The sequence below is a fragment of the Thamnophis elegans genome, chromosome 8 (assembly GCF_009769535.1).
Source record: "Thamnophis elegans isolate rThaEle1 chromosome 8, rThaEle1.pri, whole genome shotgun sequence".
Classification (NCBI taxonomy): Eukaryota; Metazoa; Chordata; class Lepidosauria; order Squamata; family Colubridae; genus Thamnophis; species Thamnophis elegans.
The window spans coordinates 9947321-9967472 of record NC_045548.1 but is presented as its reverse complement, the minus strand read 5'-3'; the positions used below and the strand labels follow the sequence as shown (position 1 = coordinate 9967472).

The 20152-nt window shown below is 37.2% G+C and overlaps 1 protein-coding gene across 1 annotated transcript in view; it reads left to right on the top strand.

The window, feature by feature from the left end:
* The window catches only part of JARID2 (jumonji and AT-rich interaction domain containing 2), a 226914-nt gene extending 209169 nt beyond the window's left edge, over nt 1-17745 (top strand). The window contains exons 10-18 of the mRNA XM_032222826.1: nt 693-811; nt 1798-1868; nt 3411-3525; nt 6147-6252; nt 9141-9323; nt 9892-10022; nt 11488-11668; nt 12654-12761; nt 17480-17745. Coding sequence (XP_032078717.1) covers nt 693-811; nt 1798-1868; nt 3411-3525; nt 6147-6252; nt 9141-9323; nt 9892-10022; nt 11488-11668; nt 12654-12761; nt 17480-17656 — 1191 coding nt within the window. The 3' untranslated portion in view covers nt 17657-17745. The remainder of the gene's footprint in view (nt 1-692; nt 812-1797; nt 1869-3410; nt 3526-6146; nt 6253-9140; nt 9324-9891; nt 10023-11487; nt 11669-12653; nt 12762-17479) is intronic.
* Nucleotides 17746-20152: the final 2407 nt, after the last annotated feature.

Here is a 20152-nt window from a genome sequence, read left to right as displayed (position 1 = left end):
ACTTTACTAATGATTTTTTTTTCATGCCAACGGATTTCTATCAAGTTCAGGATCCAATATTTCATTGAAATCTCCTTCCTATTACCATTTTATCATAAATATACTCATTCAACTGTCAGAAACATTCATGAAACATAGTAGGAGAATTTAAGTTAGGTTCATCATTATTCATAGCTATTTGCTATTCTGGCTCATAAAATTTAGCATCCATGTGAAAGTCATCAGATCCTAAGCTTAAATTCTAAATAATTTCCCTTTGCTGGTAGCTGTATCCAGGAAAATTTTATCTCATTGTATGGCAAAGGATACTCGTCCTTACATTTTTTAAAAATGTTCAGAAAAGGTTTCGCTTGATTCAATGCCTTATCAGTTCTTGGTAGTCATGGTTCTTCTTTCTCCTTTTATATGTTTTCCATGGCTATGGCGGGATGCTCTCTATTCTTCTGCTTGTAATTAAATGAATGCATATTTTCTAAACGCCTTAAAACATTTTTTCACCAACAAAAACATTTTATTTGCTGAAAGACTAAAGATCAGAAAGATAATAAGAACCTTTGTTAAGAAATCTGTAGCATGTTCATTTGCTAAAGTTCCTTTTTCTAAGAAAAAAGGTAAAGAATGTTTGATATACTGTATTTGGCCATAATTTTAAACATCTATTATAACTGGGTAGTTTTTTTCCCCCCTTATAGCAAGAATACTGGAGATTAGTAGAACAGAAGGACTGCCATGTAGCAGTGCACTGTGGAAAAGTGGACACTAATACCCATGGCAGTGGCTTCCCTGTGGGAAAATCGGAACCTTTTTCAAGGTAATACATGGCAACATTATCTAGAATTCTGCTTGACTTTTTAAATCTTCTCTGGCCAGTACCACTGTGGGAACTAATTGTTTTATTGAGATACTATTCAGTTTGATCCATGTGATATGGTGTGCATTGATAACTATAAAGTCTCAAGTGAGAAGCATATAATTTCAGCTCAGACTCTTTTGTGAGAGCCATAAAATTGCATGTTCCTGTACTATTTTGACTTAAGAGTAAGAGATTTAAAAGGCAGTATATATTTCAAGTCAGTCTACTGCCAAGAATAGATTCTTTCAAACCTTTTGGGATGTGAGGGGGTGGACACTTGGTTGGCTGGTTGCATAAAGTAGCTGAATCCAATGTTAGGTTTCCTATGTGGTATTCTGAAGTAATTTAATCATTTTGCTATGTTTACTTTATTTGTTCCCCAAACACGACATTTCAGAGGATAGTTAAATTTGAATTATAACCTATTTTGGATAAAAATGTACAGTTAGCCATTAATTCCTGGCATCTTTATTTAAAAGTAGCAATAAAAGCATTATAATAGACTCCCTTTACATGGTGCCATCTAATTGAATAAAAACTGCAGTTCTCAGAATTCCCAACCAGTATATAGTCTGTCATCAGAGAGTCATTCTAGTCACCAATGAACACTTATATATATTTTGTTTGTTTGTTTTTCTACATTGGCAACAGGACAGCTATTAAAATGAAGAAGTAGTAATCCTGATGCTTTTAATTATTGACATCTATAAAGTTAAATGCTATCAGAAAGTTAATCAATTTCTTTGTAATCATTTTAGTTCTTTAAAAAAATTAGTCAGAACACCGAAGACGAGTGTAAGATCTTTGATCAGTTATACAAAAAATTGTCTACTTAGATTTTTTTTGAACAAGGAGGATTATTTTAGATTCACTATCAGAAGCAGAATATATTAAGTGGCATTTAATACTTGTTTACAGTTATCTATATTATTTAATTTGCACAGGCATGGATGGAACCTGACAGTCCTTCCTAATAACACAGGATCCATCCTGCGACATCTTGGTGCTGTGCCTGGTAAGAAGGTGTATTTTCTCCACATTTATAGTTGTGGCACTCAGAAAGATTTGCAATAAACCACATTTTCTCCATTTCTCTGTAATCGGGCATCTATAAATGATGTTTAAAAATAAATTAACATTCAGTAAACTTTGCCATGGCAGTATTTAAACTAAATGTGATTCTGCCATCCGTTGACCCTTCAGTCTGTTCAACACAGATGGGCAGATTTATCTTCATGTGAGGCTGCTGAGATTCGTGTTGTCTGTTAAAATAATCGCGCCACAGTTTAACTCAGATCTTTGTATTATAAAAAGAATCAGATTGAGGTAGAGGCTAAATATATAGTGCAAATCATGTCCTTGTTGACTTCTTCAAATCTGTTGTAGCCTGTTCATTAATATTCAATACATTAGTGGTAGCGTCTAATGTCTGTATGGAGATTGATAGGCACAAGGAGCTCCATTATTTGCTGTCCCAAAGGATTTATGCTATGCCAATTAATGTGCAGATTTTTGCTGTTACTGCTTTTTCTTTACAAAAACCTTTGGTGATTTCTACTTTACAAAGGCTAGTTGAGACAGTTGTCAAAGTTTATAGTGGTATGATATTGCTATTGTTTTCAATTTTTATTATCACACCTAGTAAAAAAAAACTTTGTAACTTTCTCATTCAGTTGCAATAGTGCAACTGCATTTATCTTTAGAGATAATTATGGAATGAGTATGTATACCTATTGCACATCTTCAGCTTCTTCAGAGGAAAGGAATACTATTTTTTCCAGACATTGTTTCATGAGCACTGACATTGTTTAGCTCTTGAAAGTCCTCAGCTTACAACTATTCATTTAGCAATCATTTGAAGTTACAGCAGCACTGAAAAGTGACTTAGGACTGTTTTTCACACAACCATTGTAGCATCCCAATGGTCACATGATCAAAATTCAGATGCTTGGCAACTGGCATATATTTATGATGGTTATAGTGTTCCAGGGTCACATGATCACTATTTATAACCTTCCCAGCTGGCTTCCGGCAAGCAAAGTCAATGATGAAAGCTAGATTCACTTAACAACTCTGTTACTAACTTAACAACCACAGTGATTAACTTAACAACTGTGGCAAGAAAGGTCGGCAAACTCACTTAATAACTATCTTAGTTAGCTAGCAATAGAAACTTTGGGCTCAACTGTGGTCATAAATCAAGGATTAACTATATTGGCAAAAGCTAAATTCTTATTCACATATAAAGCTATACAAGCTGATTTGCCAAGATACTGTTGCATGTTAACATCAGGACCCAGGGATCAAAAGAGATTTGACCAATCAGATTAGGATCATGTTCATTTTTGTAAAATCTGTCTCTCTCTATATATAAGGAAAATCTGTGTGTGTGTGTGTGTGTGTGTGTATGTTTGTATGTGTGTGTATATATATAGTGTGTGTGTGTGTATAGTTTTAGTTATATATATAGTTATATATATATAGTTATATATATGGTTTTTTAATGAGAAGATTGGCAGTAATCATGTTTTCTTCTGAACTGATGTTACTAATTTAGGAGTGACAATTCCTTGGCTAAACATTGGCATGGTCTTTTCTACCTCATGCTGGTCTCGAGACCAAAATCACCTTCCATATATTGACTACTTACACACTGGTGCTGACTGCATTTGGTAAGTAACTCTTAAGTGTGTTTCTTTGCTATACTTCCCTTTCTTTTGTTGGAGATCTGCAGAATTTTTTATTTCAAAATAAAAGAATTATGCTATTAATCATTCTATTTAGAATTTCAAGGCAGGATACAATAATGTTAAAAATGAGCACTGTAAAATATCCTAGTAAGTATAACAAAGATGAGTAAAATTTTAGGATGAACAAAATCCCAAATTATTGTTATTATTTTCCTAGGTGAGAAAGGCATTTTATAGAGTTGCGTTAGGATTTATCTTTTAAGTTTACTCTAACTTAACTGCTGTAATGTATTTTAAAATATCAAAGTCAGACTGACATTGTTGTGGCACAATTAAATTTTACTACCTAATAAAGCAGGGAAATGAGATTAATATAGTCTTAATATTGAAATTCAGTCAGTTCCAAATGGTTCAGATACTTTGAAATTAAGCTCACAAAGGTATTGAGAAATTGAGACTCTTATTCAATCTGTGTTTTCTGGCTTAACGGGTCTAACAATCCCACAGTATCAGAAAATACTTCTTATTCAAGCAAGAAATAACCCATTCTGATTTCCATTAATGGTTCTCTTTACCTCTTTAAAATGTGCTTCGCAAATAGGTAGGGAGAGTTACTGATAGAATGGAAATTGATAAAATATATCTACTATTCATGGATTTTTCTGATCTTCCTGCAAGATTTATTCTAGCTATTTGAAACCAAATGTAAAATTTAAAAAGTTTTTTTTAAAAAAAAACTTCCCTGCTGTATTAGGTAGTAAAATTTAATTGTGCCTTGTTATATAGAGAAAAAAGCCTTCCCCAAAGTCAGGAAATCAGGTAATTTTTTTTAAAGGATACGCTGTTTCACACGTTCACTTTTTCAGTGCTTTTTACTAACCTAATGTAGCAATAGCAATAGAAGTTAGACTTATATACCGCTTCATAAGGCTTTCAGCCCTCTCTAAGCGGTTTACAGAGTCAGCATATCGCCCCCACAGTCTGGGTCCTCATTTCACCCACCTCGGAAGGATGGAAGGCTGAGTCAACCTAGAGCCGGTAAGATTTGAACCGCTGAACTGCAGATAACAGTCAGCTGAAGTGGCCTGCAGTACTGCACCCTAACCATTGCGCCACCTCGGAACAAGTTTGGAACAGCCTAAATGTACAAGATATATTTTACTGCATTATAATCATTGAGAGGGTGAAAGATTTTTTGAGTAATTAATAACCAGTGTGAAATTTAAATCAGTGGCTCTTGATCTTAAAACAAAAAAACTATCTGGAGAAAGATTTAAATATCCAGGGTCTACAGCTTGGCTTGGCTGTGAAGAAATTGTTATAGTTAATTTTTTAACTACCGAATTGTAACAATTAGCTATGATTGTTTTCCTATATTAAATGTCAATTCGGGAAAATTTCAGAAAATGATTTATAATAGAATGAAACAAATCCTACAGGCTGAATTACTTTTCCGACCTTTTTTTTTAAAAAAAAAAACCCTAAGTATTATTAAATTTTTTGTCTTCACAAAATATATCAAAGAGGTTTTATACACAGTAAGTGCTGCAAGAATACCTTGCATTTTTTTTATTGGAAAATGTGTAGTTGCCGCAAAATGACTAATTAAATTGTAGGCATGTGCCTTATCCAAAATAACATTTCAGAAGTAAATCTGTCACTATTTAATTTTACTTGCATTTTTTTTTTAATAATTCTATATATGAACTTGTGCCGCATCGGAAATTTGGATTTGTCTTAACATAAATTCTTAATAATCTAACTTCAATTATTTAATCAGTTATATAAGGATAACTTTTTCACCGTTCAAGAGAAAATACTGCCATTCTTTATCTTACCTTACAATTTATACTGTGCAGATTATTGCTGCAGATTGTACATTACTTGGATTTTAACAATGAGTTCTAGATTTTATAAAGGTGATATATTCTGTTATGTATAATTAAGTAATGAACTTAGTATTAAAAAAACTTACCTTAAAAAAATCTGTCTTTGCATACAGAGGCATGCTGACTGCAGATTTGTAAGGGGTGGGTTCAGTCTTCCCTTCCGTTCCACGTGCTGTTCAGCTGATAAAATCCTTTTATTCTCTGTCTTGGGCAACATATAACTCGGCATTACTATCATGATGTACTGTTACTAAATACTGTAATTGTGAATCTTAATCTTATTTTAGACTCTGTCTAAATATAAAGTTACTGATTTTTTCACTCCAGCTTATGCAGGGATGGGTTCCGGCTGCTGCTACTGCCGTTTCGCTCAGGGATGCATTGCATGCGCATGCGCAGTACTAAAAAAATGCTTCTGCGCATGAGCAGAAGCAAAAAAACAAGATTTCACCGCCTACGGTGCTACATGAGAGAACCGGTTCAGGGGCATGGCAGGCCGAGTTACTACCTATTCGGCCGAACCGGGCTGAACCAGTAGGAACCCACCTCTGAGCTTACGGCATCTTTTCCAATTTAGTTTTTAACCTCTTAGGTTGGCATTCAGTTTTGGAGATGCAATTTGGGTCACTGCCTTCTGATGCATAGTACCTTATTTAGTCTAGAATTCATATCCTTTTTTTTTTGTGATTTCCTCTCTGTGTCAAATGTGAACAGGTATTGCATTCCTGCTGCAGAGGAGAAAAAACTTGACAAAGTGGTACATACCCTGTTGCAAGCCAATGGCACTCCAGGACTGGAAATGCTTGAAAGTAACGTCATGGTAAGTCAATTTCTGATTTCTGTCTAGAGCAGGGGTAGTCAACCTTTTTATACCTACCGCCCACTTTTGTATCTCTGTTAGTAGTAGAATTTTCTAACCGCCCACCGGCTCCACAGTAATGGTGATTTGTAAAGTAGGGAAGTAACTTTACTTTATAAAATTTATAAAGCAGAGTTACAGCAAACCGCTACCGCCCACCATGAAAGCTGGAACACCCACTAGTGGGCGGTAGGGACCAGGTTGACTACCACTGTTCTAGAGGGATCCAGTTCAATTTTGTTTTGTAACTTTATGGATAGCAGTGAACCCTGTTGTACAGGTATTTGAAGCAAGGACTAATTAAAGAAAAAGCATACATCCACGGGTACCTGTAAAACCCAACCATTTAATTAAATCTTGATATGCCATATGATATGGAGCTGTGTAGACCAGGTGCTAAGCCTAACAGGCTATTGAAGCAGGATTCCAACGAAGCCTCAAAACCACGCCCATGTTCTTAGATCTAATTGTGCCTTATGACACATTTTGGAAGGATGGATAGTTATACAAACTGTGCCATCTGCAAAATTCTGTGTCGACTAATTAATAACATGCTGAGTGATAAGTCCTTTCAGATAATAATGGGGGAACAACATAAGTAAGGTAAGAAGATTAAACAATGGCCTCCCACAAGGCTCTGTAAGTGCACCACACTATTCAACTTAAACATATCAGATATGCCACCAACAAAGGGATTAAGATTTGGATACACTGATGATTTGGCCATAGCAAAAAAAACATGGAGGTGAGAGAAACCTCTTATAGGCTGCCTATACATTGGCAGAAAAAATGTGGGGGGGCGGGAATAAGTTTTGCTTATGCACGCCTAAGGCATTCATTCTTTTGACCGCATAATCCAGCATATGCTGAACCTTATCTCTTTGGATTGGATTGCTTCTATAAGTTACTTGGGGAGCATTTCCTCTTAAAAATGCATTTAAACTATTTAAAATAAATAATCAAAGTATATTTTATTTAAAAGCAGATACTGAGCCGAGGTGGCGCAGTGGTTAAATGCAGCACTGCAGGCTACTTCAGCTGACTGCAGTTCTGCAGTTCGGCTGTTCAAATCTCACCGGCTCAGGGTTGACTCAGCCTTCCATCCTTCCGAGGTGGGTGAAATGAGGACCCGGATTGTGGTTGGGGGCAATATGCTGACTCTGTAAACCACTTAGAGAGGGCTGAAAGCCCTATGAAGCGGTATAGAAGTCTAACTGCTATTGCTATTGCTATATACTTTCCAAATTGTAAAATATTCATTTCTTCTGTTGTGTATTAAAGCAAGTACATTTTTATAAGTTTGATAAGAAAATTATTGCTTTTTATTGATTTATTACACTGATATACCACCAAATCTCCCAGAGACTCCCAGTGGTTTATAACATTAGAACAATAATACATTAATACTTATAAAAGCCACTGGGATAAGTTAAAATATTAAAAGTAACAACCAATAAGAATAGCCATAACAATATTATCATTAAAATAAATTGTTTCACCTGGGGTTAGTCCAAAATGAAAAGGAAGTCAGAAACCTCTACTCTTGACCTGTTTATCATCTATCCAGCCCCCAACCATTACTACAACTGCTGCTTTGAGTCTCCTCTTCTGGCTTAGGCAATCCAAGTCCATATCAGGCAAAATAATATCCAAATCTCAGGCCAATCTCAATGCACACCATAAGACTTCCTGTCCTCTCCAGCAGCATTCTATTCAGATGAATTATTTCCTTGAAGAATGCACCCTCAGTCCCCTCCTTCATGTCAGCTCCATTTCCCATTCAATAAGGTGTCCTCCTGAGTGGATGGCTACATATTACATCCCACCACTATTGCCACTCTGGCTTCAAAGGGAGCTCACATGTCAGCTGTAAGGACCTCATCTCACCCTTGTCTGATAATATGAAGCACAATAGCCAGTCTCTCCAACACCCTGAAGACAAGATAATTTCCAAACTGGTAACCTATTCACATTTCAGCTTCGGATCCTACAGCTTCTCTCATCTCCTCCATCATTAGCATCCATCCACTTTGATAACCATTCCCTAGCCATCTTATTGGATGCTACATAAGCCCAGACATGCCATCTCTCAGACTAATTTCTAGCATATCTTACAGCCAATACTACACCCACAAACAACTGATACATCCATTAAAAAAATGTTACATTCCCCCCCTCCCCAATAATCTTGGTTGTAAATAGGTAAAGAAGGACTGGCATGTATTTTGAGTCCCATTGAAAGTAACCTCCAAAGACTGGAAATTTTTTTCTCATGTTGTCAACATTTCTTGAAATTTGACATTCCTACCTAAAGTAGCTTTCGTGATGCATCCAAATATGGTATCTCACAAAGTCTAATTTCTGTATTGTGAGTATAAGTAGTCCTTGTTTAGCAAATGTGTCTTTTCGCGACCATTCACAATTATTACAGCAATGAAGAAATGATTTTGTGACCAATCCTCACATTTACAACCTTCACAGGTCTGTAAAGCAAAGGAAAACTGAAATAAGATCATAAACCCAGTTGTTGTTTCATTCAGTCACCACTTCACTTAACGATCAAGGTCCAGTCTCAGTTGTAGTCACTAACAAGTAATAGCTGTGTTTGTTTTCGGGATCATAGCATCTGTATAAGGAATAAGCACTGGAAGTTTGTATTGCAACATTAAAAGTTTATGTGATATCGGTATTGTTTTATGGAACAGGGATTGTGGGATTATGGGAGTTGAAGTACACTGTAACCTGAAGACTTCTAAATTCAGTCAAGTTTCATTGCACTATACAGGAAGTACTGAATGGCAAGGAAATAAGATTTTAAAAGGGCGATTTCCTTTCTTCTCTTTATTTAGATCGCCCCAGAGATATTGTGCAAAGAGGGGATCAAGGTGCACCGTACTGTACAACAGAGCGGGCAGTTCGTTGTCTGCTTCCCGGGATCTTTTGTGTCAAAAGTATGCTGCGGTTACAATGTCTCTGAAACTGTGCACTTTGCTACCACCCAGTGGACAAGCATGGGTTTTAAAACTGCCAAGGTAAAAGTGTCAAACCTTTCAAAAAGCAGAATGCCTTTTGTGAAAGCAGACAAAACACTTCACATACACGTTGTGCGCCATGCTATTCAATGAAACTAGTCATTATTACAAATACCTATTTTGCTTATAAATTCCTTAGACAGGGTCTAACTTTCAAAATGATAACCGAAATTTGGTTAGCTATTAAACAATCAAGTCTGATTTGGAGATGTCAAATGAATTATTGCATGTGGAAATTGGAAATTGGAAAGTTTATTTATAGGCCGCCCTTTTCCCTGGAGGGACTCAGGGCGGCTTACAATTCATGGGGAGGGGAATACAAACAGTGAGACATAAAACAATACATAATTAAAAATAGAACACAACATTCATCATTCGGGAGGGGACGGATTACAATCTAACCCCAGGCCTGACGGGATAGCCAGATCTTAAGGGCTGTGCGGAAGGTCTGGAGGGTGGTGAGGGTACGGATCTCCACTGTGATGCAGTCTCTAGGCTGTGATCTTTCTATTGGAATATATTTCATTGTATGGTAAAGAAGAACTAACGGTGAAATGTTTGTGAGTAGGAAATGAAGAGGCGACATATACCCAAGCCATTTTCAATGGAAAAGCTGCTGTATCAAATTGCGACAGCTGAAGCCAAGAAAGAAAATGGTTCTGCTCTGAGTACAATATCGGCCCTTCTGAGAGAGCTCAGGTAACCTTTGTTTCACATCCGCTTTTCTCTTGAAAGAAACTCTAACGCCAATTACAGTGGGTGCCGTAAGACAGCCAGGACCAATGAGCCCAACCACAGATGGAGAAGACCTTCAACACTTGGTGTGCCGTCATTGAAGACAAAAACGAAGGATTCAAGCATTCTGCCAAGCATTCACATTTTTTTCCCCAATGAAGGAACTCAGTATTCAGACCCAGAGCTCAAAACGTTCTGCTCCGAACATTCATATAGGTTGTTTTGTAATTATGGATAAGCAAGGAAAGCCTCTCTTTCAATCTGACTGTGGCATGAGCAGATTTCCACAGCTTCTCCCTTTTCAAGGCTGAAAGACTATTGAATATTTTTCTGTCTCCTCTCTAGGACATTTTTGAAAGGAAGGGAAAGCTGTTGTCTTTCTAATATAATGCTGTGTTCTCTTTGTTCTTTATCATGTAGCTTCGTTATCCACAATTCAAGTGTGATCGATAGCACATCGCATAGATCAAGGATCCGTAGAAAATCTGATGACTGGAATCTACAAATTGTATTTAATGAACTAATTTGTTAATTTGTTAGTCTGGCTCAAGTCTTCTTCCCTGCGTATTGGCACTCAGGGCAGAAGACTTGAGAGGTTCATTGAGGATCTCCACGTGGAGTTTCTCCTTCTCAGAAGTGTTACATCCATATTACCTCTATATATGCATTTTCTTAAAAGGGCATTTTGTAAATGTGGAGAGGGCTGGCATTTGTTTTCCTATTTGGCCATGTCAATGGTCCTGAGGTTTGTTCAAACTGAATTTCTTTTCCTTTGAGGACAGCAAGAGTTTTCATAATTACACTGCTAACCATTAGAGTAGCTGGAGCTGTTTTAAGTTGCAACACAAAGCATCTTCAGTGTGTCAGGTCAAGGATAGCCATCTTTTGAAGTCTAATTTGTGCCGCTTTGAATAACTTTCTGTTGTTCTCACTCATTACTTTTGTACATGATGTTCCATTTGTCCCTCCTCTATGGTCAGCATGTATCTGCATTCATAAATCACACTTTTGAAGCTGCAATGATTCTAGGCAATATATTCAGCTTTTACTTTTTTTTCCTTTCTTTTTTACTAAATGTCAAGCCTTCATCATTCTTGGATTCCTAGGAAGTGTCTTGAGAGACATTTCTTTTGGCAATTCAGGCTGGCAAAACAGTCTAGTTGAAGCAAGGAGTGTCATAGAGATTTCTACAAGAACTCAGCTTCTGAAGTTTTCAGAATTCCTACTTGTTCTGCAGTGGTCACTAACACAATCTTAGGTAGGGTTAAGGAACAGCAGGAGTTTGGCACTGCTCCCTGGGAGTGTATGCAGTGCCATGTTATCCAGTGACAATTTTTAAAGGCTCAGCTGCATGTAAAAACGAGGCCTTCCAGATGTAACTCTGAATTCCCCTTTGAGGCTGTGTTCTAATTATTTTTAATCTTCACAGGGACACAGAATTGAGGCAGCGGCGGCAGCTATATGAGGCCGGTCTCCATTCTTCAGCTCGCTATGGGAGCCATGACAACAGCAGCTTGGGAGTGGACGGGAAGAAAAAGCCTCGAAAGTGGCAGTTAGAGACATCCGAAAGAAGGTGTCAGATATGCCAGCATCTCTGTTACTTATCCATGGTAAGAGAAATTTCTCAAATCCTGCATTCCTGATTCTTTCCATCTATCCAGCCGTCTGTCTGTCTGTCTGTCTACCCATCCATCCATTTATTTTCTTTCTTTCTCTCTCTCTTCTTCCTTCCTTCCTTCCTTTCCTTCCTTCCTTCCTTCCTTCCTCTCTTTCTTTCTTTCTTTCTTACTTACTCACTTTGACACAGCTGCTGAGGGTGCAGTACTACAGGCCACTTCAGCTGACTGTTATATGCTGACTCTGTAAACCGTTTAGAGAGGGCTGAAAGCCCTATGAAGCGGTATATAAGTCTAACTGCTATTGCTATTGCTATTGCTCACCCCAATTCTGCAGTTTGCAAAGTTTAATGGATAGTTACAAACACAGACAAAACAAAACAGCCTAGACTAAAAGAAGACATAATAAAACCATATATAACAGTCCCCACATTAATCCCAGGCATGGGAGCAAACCCAGGGTTTAAGAGCTTTTCCAAACCTCCATAGAATGGATACCATCCATGTCTCTTGGGGGATGCTGTTTAGGAGGGCAGAGGCTACAACAGAATTGTAATAGAATTATTGGTCTTTTAATGTATCAATTGTTTCCTAGCTACAGAATAATTTCTAAAATAATGTGCATACTTCAACAAAGTGCAAGATATGTATTTCAATAGTCTCCCGGAAAACACTGGTGAATGGGATGCTCAAAATTGATCCGCCGCCATCCAAAATAACAGACTTGTCAAGGATAGAAAAAGAAACTTTGCTATGGAGATATTTGCTCCATGGGGGATATTTGCTTGTATTTGAATATTTGCTCTGAAACAAGACAGTTAACTACTTCATAACCCATTGAATTCAATTTTACTGAAATTATAAATGGTTTTTAAACACTATCTAAGATAAGTTACATTAAGGCTTCAGCTGAAACGCAGACATTCAATAGGACCTGTAGCGTTTTAGTATTCTCAACCTACGTTTGTAAAAATTGCAGGTTGTACAGGAAAATGAAAATGTTGTCTTCTGCCTCGAATGCGCCCTGCGGCATGTAGAAAAACAGAAGTCTTGTCGTGGATTGAAACTAATGTACCGTTATGATGAGGTCTGTATAATACTGTTTGTGTTCTTGCGGGTTATTTTTTAAGGCTGTATAAATTATTATAAGTTTGATATGTTGCATGTATGATCTGTGGAGTTGCTGCTCTTGCTTTTTAATATTATGGATAATTTATATTTATTGCTGCAGAAAGTTTCTTGATAAATTTGCATTGCTGCCTTTTACCCCCTCACTTGTTTAAGAATTATAAAATGAAAAAATAGTTTTGAACAGCCCTACACTGTAAACAGTGTTCACAGTAGCAAAAAATACAGTTCCTTAGCAATTCCTTGGCTTCAGATGTCTTCCTTACATACACAGGGTGTACAATTTTTTTGTCTTCAAAGCTCATCAAGGGAAGCCATGGTTTTGCAGTTGACATACTTCAACAAGTAGCAAGTTCAGTACAGATAATACCAGAATCTTTGCACTTTAAACAAATCTATAACAAATCATTTAAAAATAGCAATAAACATACCTATCAGAGTATTGTCTTTTTTAATGTCTGAGAGGCATTTAACTGACCCTCCCTCAAACTTCCTCCTCCACTCCTTAATTAGCTCCAGACAAAGGCAACAAAGACGGACATTTTGCCCGCTGTTTAACAGAGTCATGTTCTCTTCATGTGTCTATAGTTTGGAGGAATTTAAAAATAATAATAATAAGCAAACCAATTTTGTGACTTCAGACTAATTGAAACAATTAGAATTGGAATGAAAAGCCCCAATGTTTGTTTGGAATGATTGTCAATGCATTATATGAATTACTGTACCCAGACTGACTTGTTTGTTGAGGATTGATCCATTTTGCACCCTATCAACTAAAGTGTTCTTGCCCAAATCCAAAGAAGCAGGCAGAAAACAATCCCCCCCCCAAATAAAATAGATGTCAGTTGTAGACTTAAACCCAAAACTGTTAACATCAAAATGACACTTTTCATTGTTCTTGAAAATACAGATTGCAAATATAGATTGCCAGAAAGTCCAGTTATTCACTATGAAGCAAAAAAACTCTAGAGTTACAAGTTACATATTTTTATATAATATAAAATACAGAATATAGAATTTTATAGAACTCTATAGAACATTAATTCTGGTCCCCAAGTTTCAGTTGGTATATAATGATAGGATATTAATAGCTATCAGTCAGATATAGCAATTGCTCTAGCTCATAATGATCTCTTAGCATGATTTTAATATTATACAATAGCATCTAACTTTATATGCTCCCCTCACCTCCATTTAAAAATATTCCAAGTAGTCCTTGACTTGTAACAATTCATTTGGTGACTGTTCGAAGTTAGTTATGGCTATTTTTCACACTTATGACTGTTGAACATCCACATGGTCACATGATCAAAATTCAGTCACTTGGCAACTGACTCATATTTATGACAGTTGCAAGGCCCCAGCTCATTTGATCTCCTTTTGTGACTGACCATCTGACAAACAAAGTCAATAGGAAAGCCAGATTTACTTAACAACCATGTTACTCACAACAACTGCAGTGATTCACTTGTGGCACAAAGGTCATAAAATAGGAGAAAACTCACTTAACTAATGTCTTATTTAGCAACAGAAATTTTGGACTCAATTGTGGTAATAAGTTGAGGATTACCTGTATTGATGATTTAACATGTTTAATGACTGGGTGATTATTATTGTAATTTACTGAAACAATCCACTGTTAACAATTTAGGTCTTGACTTATTTGCAAAATCAGACATAGCATCTCTTTTCATCACTAATGAAGGAGCACATCAGTCCAAGGCTCATTCATACAATGCTGAATAGTAGTTGATTTCATCTGGGTTTAAGTGACTATATCGTCCTTCATGTTGATGATGTTGTCCTACTTTGGCAACTTTAAGACTTATGGGCTTCAACACCCAGAATTCCCCAGCCATGCTGATTTCAGAATTGTGGGAGTTCAAGTCCACAAGTCTTAAAATTGCCAAAGTTGGATACCCGATATCTAGTATTCTAGAACATCTTGTAGATGAGCTGAATTAAAGAGAGTCTGAATCTTTACCACTTACCAACATTACCTTGAACCAATTCTTGGTTCATCCTCCTCACCTTGTTTTCAAAAGAATTAGTAAATGAATCACTCTTAGCTGGGAAGGTGGAAGAAGAGCATGAATGCAGAGACATCATTCAAATAACCAGTTAGAAATCTGCTGTATTTGTGGAGGTAGGACAGATGAGTCAGGATGGAGCACCACTTTGCCAAATGAAGCATAAGTGCTAGATGTCACGTCGGGTTGGTAACCCTCAATGACAATGATTAGATAAGGATGGCACTGCCTTCTCTGCAAATGTCTTGGAAAGGTGCACATGGTGGAGTACTCCATACTTTAATAACTGCCTGAAAGTGAGCAAGCCTACCAGATGATAAGAAAAGCAGATAGTATTTATATCCCTCTAGACAAATGCTGGTAAAAGATTAAAAAATAATCCTTGTTCTTTGGAATAGAAGAATGGTCAGGACTTATGAAAAAAGCTTGCTATTATCTATGTAGAGGACGAATCTTTGGTAGATTCTGAAACAGGCCTTGCCTAAATTTAAGCAATCAATCCAGTTGGTAGAGGGGAAACAGACTTAATATCTTGCAAGACATGAGAGCCTGCGGTGACTTTCAAGACCAAAAGAAAAGTCTGGGAAAAATCTAATCCTGCCCTGTCAAGTGCAATAAGAAGAATAATTCCTTAAGGCACAGATGTTGTTTCCCATAGGTTTAGATCTGGTCATAATTTTGAAGAACGTGGAGAAAAGGTATATTAAAATCATCAAGAGGCTTAGTCTGAGGAGAATGTCTGCCCGCTATTAGAAATATTTAGAAATGGGCCTAGTATAAGCAGTTGGTCATTTGGTTCAAGAATATTGAATAGTAAGAAAACAGAAAAACAACATAGTTGCTAAATATATATTTTAAGGAGATGCTTAAGATAGAAGACCCTACATGGCTACATTCCTCAGTTTCCCCAGGGTTTTTACTTCTTTTATTACTGAACAAGCCTTTCCCCCCAAAGAGGAAATCAGGACTCAGAATTTTTAGTTAAGTCCAAACAGCTAAGATGGGTATATTATCAGAGTGTGATATAGCCTCAACTTAGCATCATCAACAATATGGCAAGATCAGTTATTGATCAGTTACAAGTGATGTATCTCTAATTGGAAATTTTCCCCCTACTTATTCCCATATTGAAAAGTAGCTATACAAGTCTAACAGTACAAGATGCAGAAATCCAGGGCACATGTGAAAAACGAGGAAGTTTGAAGTAACTAAAAATTTCAGCCTACGCGCAAAAGAGAGTTTCTGTTCTGTGAGAGGAATGAGGATTATACCACAGGTCACTGTGTCAGGTCACTAACAGGGAAGGTTGTTTAATCGTGTGGCATTTGGCAAAATTGCAAGTCCTTACATCCTTAGAGGGAGAATTGTGTAATTCTGACTTGATTTCACAGCTCTAGCATTCTCATTTCCAAACACAACTATTAAATGATAGGATTCTGTGGCTGGGGCTCCAGAGTAGCAGATGCAAATCTAGTATATGAAGTTTCCTTTTTGGGAACTTATAATCGCCTAACAGGGCCTTTGCTTGCATTTCTTGGACACTGATACTGGCCTATAAAGCTGAAATTGCATCTTTGTATCTGGAAAGCTTAAGATCCGAGACTGGTACCGACTTCAATCTCAGTTCCCTTGACATTCATCATTTCTAGAGGCCTAAAACTGCTGTTAAGGTTAAACAAGCATCAGCCCAGGGGTGGGATTCAGCCAGTTCGGATGGGTTCAGGCGAACCGATAGTTCTGGCGATCAGTTGACCCCGCCCACCCACCACTGCACTAGTCTGTCCTATATTTTTTTGGCTTGAAGCCCAGCTGATAGGCGTGGCAGAGTGTATTGCCGCGCCTCAGCTGTTTTACTCACCGGGGCTGCAGTAGAAGGTAAGTTTTAGAGCTGTTTTCAAACGCACTGCAGGCACGGAGCACGCATTTGGCGCAAAGCGTGCACTCAGCAAACCGGTTGTTACACAGGTTGAATCCCACCACTGCATCAGCCAGACTAGAGAGGAACGTTCTGGACTTTGTGATCACTGCTGTAAGAATCTGTTCCCAAATGAAGGGAACAAAACAGTCTGTTCTAAGCATCCCTGCAATGTCAGGTTTTAGCAACGGATATACAACTCCGGTGGATGTCTCTTGCCACAGCAAAATAAGCCCTTAGCGTATCCATTAGTAGAGAAGCTCTGCACACATAATGGAGCATTTTTAGAAGAATAAGGCCATAGGCCTCTCTAAAACTAAAAATTGTTCTCAAAGGAGAAATTAAAGCATTTTAATGATAAGGAAGCAATTTGTAGAGGGGGGTTTCAGTTGTTTCTGTATGTTTTTTAGAATATAAAGACTTAAAATGGAAGGCATAAATGCACTCAGCAGTGCTCAAGTGCACTCAGAGAAGGCAAGCATGGTTAGAAAAGAGGAACTGAACATTGGCGAGCTAACATTTTAAATGGGACAGGGCGGTCAACCCAAGTAGAAAACTTCCTGTGTGATACACAGAGACTAGCAGTAGTAATGATCACTTCAGATTACAGCCAGTCAGTTAAGGAAAGCTTGATTGCTGTTGTCTTGGCTTGTTTATCATATTATTGCCATGGTATTTGGAATAGGAAGTTGGTTGTTAAAAAGAAAACACGTTTTTTCTTCTTTCAACTAGGAACAAATCATCAGCTTAGTCAATCAAATTTGTGGCAAAGTATCTGGCAAGAACGGCACCATTGAGATCTGTATCAGCAAGCCTACACCAAAAAGAGGCCCGCGCAAGAGAGCAACCCTTGACGTGCCATCATCAAGACTTTCATCCTCCAGTTCATCCAAAAGTGCTTCAAGTTAATCATGAAGATGCCAACACTCTCTCTCATTTTGGTCGATTTTATATATATTTTTTGTAATTATATCATAGTTTGGAGTATTGCTGTAGATTACAAGCTGTCTTTGCACTAGCTCTACGGAAGATTTTCTTCTGGTTTTAGAGAACTAATTTTGATTTAGCATTAAACTGTTGAATTTTATTTTTTATTTTTATTTTATACTTAGGATAGTTTGATACAGCAGGATATTTTTTTTAACTGTTGTACACTCATATTTTTTTTGATAGCAGCAAGGGAACTGATAAAATTTGTTTTTGTCCCGCTGCCTGAAAACAAAAAAGCCTCTTTCCACCTACTAATTGTGAAAAGGCTTTTAAATAACCCCCCTTTCTTTTATTTTTCTGGGTAGGTTGAAGTTTGGTGCGTTTTATAATTTGTTCTCCAATCATGTCAGCAGATTTTTTTTTTCCTATAGTGAAAAAAAAAAGGGATAGGAGGCAAAACTTGAAAAGAAATTGCTATACTTTTGGCTTGTATTCTGTAACAGGCAGGAAAAGTTTTGTACCTTTTTAAATTGGAGAATACACCCTTTTATTTGAGAGGTTATGGCAGCTGAAGATGGACTTAGTTTTCTAATCATAGGCAAATGGGAGATTTGGAGAAAATGTTCTCTGTTACCAGCACTTCACTATGCATCTGTTTGGAGGAGGAAATGAAAGAGAGAGAAAAAAAAAAAAGACTGCCTGCTTTGGGGAGGCATGTGAGCGAAAACTGTGCCTGATTTCATTAGGAAATCCATTCTGGGTTGTTGTGGTTTTTTTGGTGCTGTTGTCTATCAAAAACCCTTCAATAGCATCCTTGAAAAATGATTGAAGCCATGCTTCTTGTCATAGACGTGCAATCTTTTAACATTCCATTCTCATTCCACTGCTGTTTTTACCCCGTCACAGTCAGCATTAATTTCGTTTTGTTGTATTGATTACATTTAGAGCCACTAGCACGTTTGCATACTTCTTTTGAATGTGAAAAATGCATTTGCTCTCCCATCTTGTCTATTTTTTTTTCCTTTCACGTGTAACAAAAAAAAAAAAAAAAGTATCATAACTTTTGTACATAAGCCTGTAAATTGTTTTAAATACTTGAGCCTTTTTCTTGGGAGGGGTGGGGGGGGAAGGGTGGCAAAAGAGACAAGATGAAGAAAAAGCCTTACGTTTCACTTTCTTCGTCGGTTGGATTGGATGCTTACAGGGTTTTTCTTGTAACATTTATAAGTGCTGCTTACATCACTGAACAACAACAAAAAATAATAATGGAGTAGTTGTTGCCCTTTTCTGGTTGTGTGTACAGTATGTGTGGAATAAAAAAGGGAAAATGTTTTCACAAACTCTTGTTTCATAATTGAATTCAACAACAGTAGAGCTACCCATATTGCACTGAGCTTGCCAGTGGTGAGTGACTTGTCAGGAAAGTCTTATAAAATACATATTGTTGGTTGTTGCAGAAGACTGAATTGTTTTGGAATATTTAACAATAACAACAGAGTCGAGTGTTTCCAATGTGGTTGTCCGGTTTTTATGGCCTTGCTGTGTATTCTTTCCTTCTTGACAGTAAACTTCTGACTATGGCTTACAGTTTTGACATTTAATTTATTAGCGCTGCTCTGCTCTTTCCTTGTAAGGAAAGACTTCATGTTTATTGCCAGATTTTGTTTACTTTTCAGGTTTGTAATACAAGGTTTAATAAAAATACACTTTTTGGACACTTTGTCTTTCTTCTGAAAGCACTAGAGATCATATGATTTAAAGCTAGATGTCTTATTTAGAACTGCTATCGTGGGCCTAGAAAATATGTAGTTTATGTAGTACTTCAAGTCATTTGCAGAGCTATATTACTGCAACAAAAGTGAAATAAATGTTTCAACTAATTTGCAGTCCAAACCAGAGGGGTTTTGAACAGCTACAGCTCTGAATTATCTTCCCCTCTCACACTCCTTTGAGACAGAATAATTCAATAGTACATAGGCTTTGTGAGCAAGCTAAATCAATATTTTCTAAAATATTAGAAAAGATAAAAAATAAAGCTGCCAATTGTTTGCAAGTATATTTGCCCACTCATAGAACAAGACCTTAGACATAATATCAAATTAGAACATCTCTCCTTCAAATATTTACAGAAGGGGGGAAGTAGAACCTGTGATCCTCACAATATTGCTACAGCTTCCAATATGGTGAATGATACTGAAGCCCAGCAAAACCTGAAGGGCCGCAGCTCTCATTCCTCTGCTAAAAGGGTGAAAGATAACGAATAGTGAAAGGTATTTCTAAAGGGGTGCAAGATAACAAATAGTGCTTGAAGTACCATGCTGGAAGCCAGGAAATTGTGAGTTCTGCTCCTGCCTTGGGCCTGAAAACTGAATGGGTGACTCATTTTCTCTCAGCCCAACTCATCTCACAGGATGTTGTTGGGGAAAATAGGAGAGAGGAGGAGTATTAGACATGTTCACCGCCTTATGTATAAAA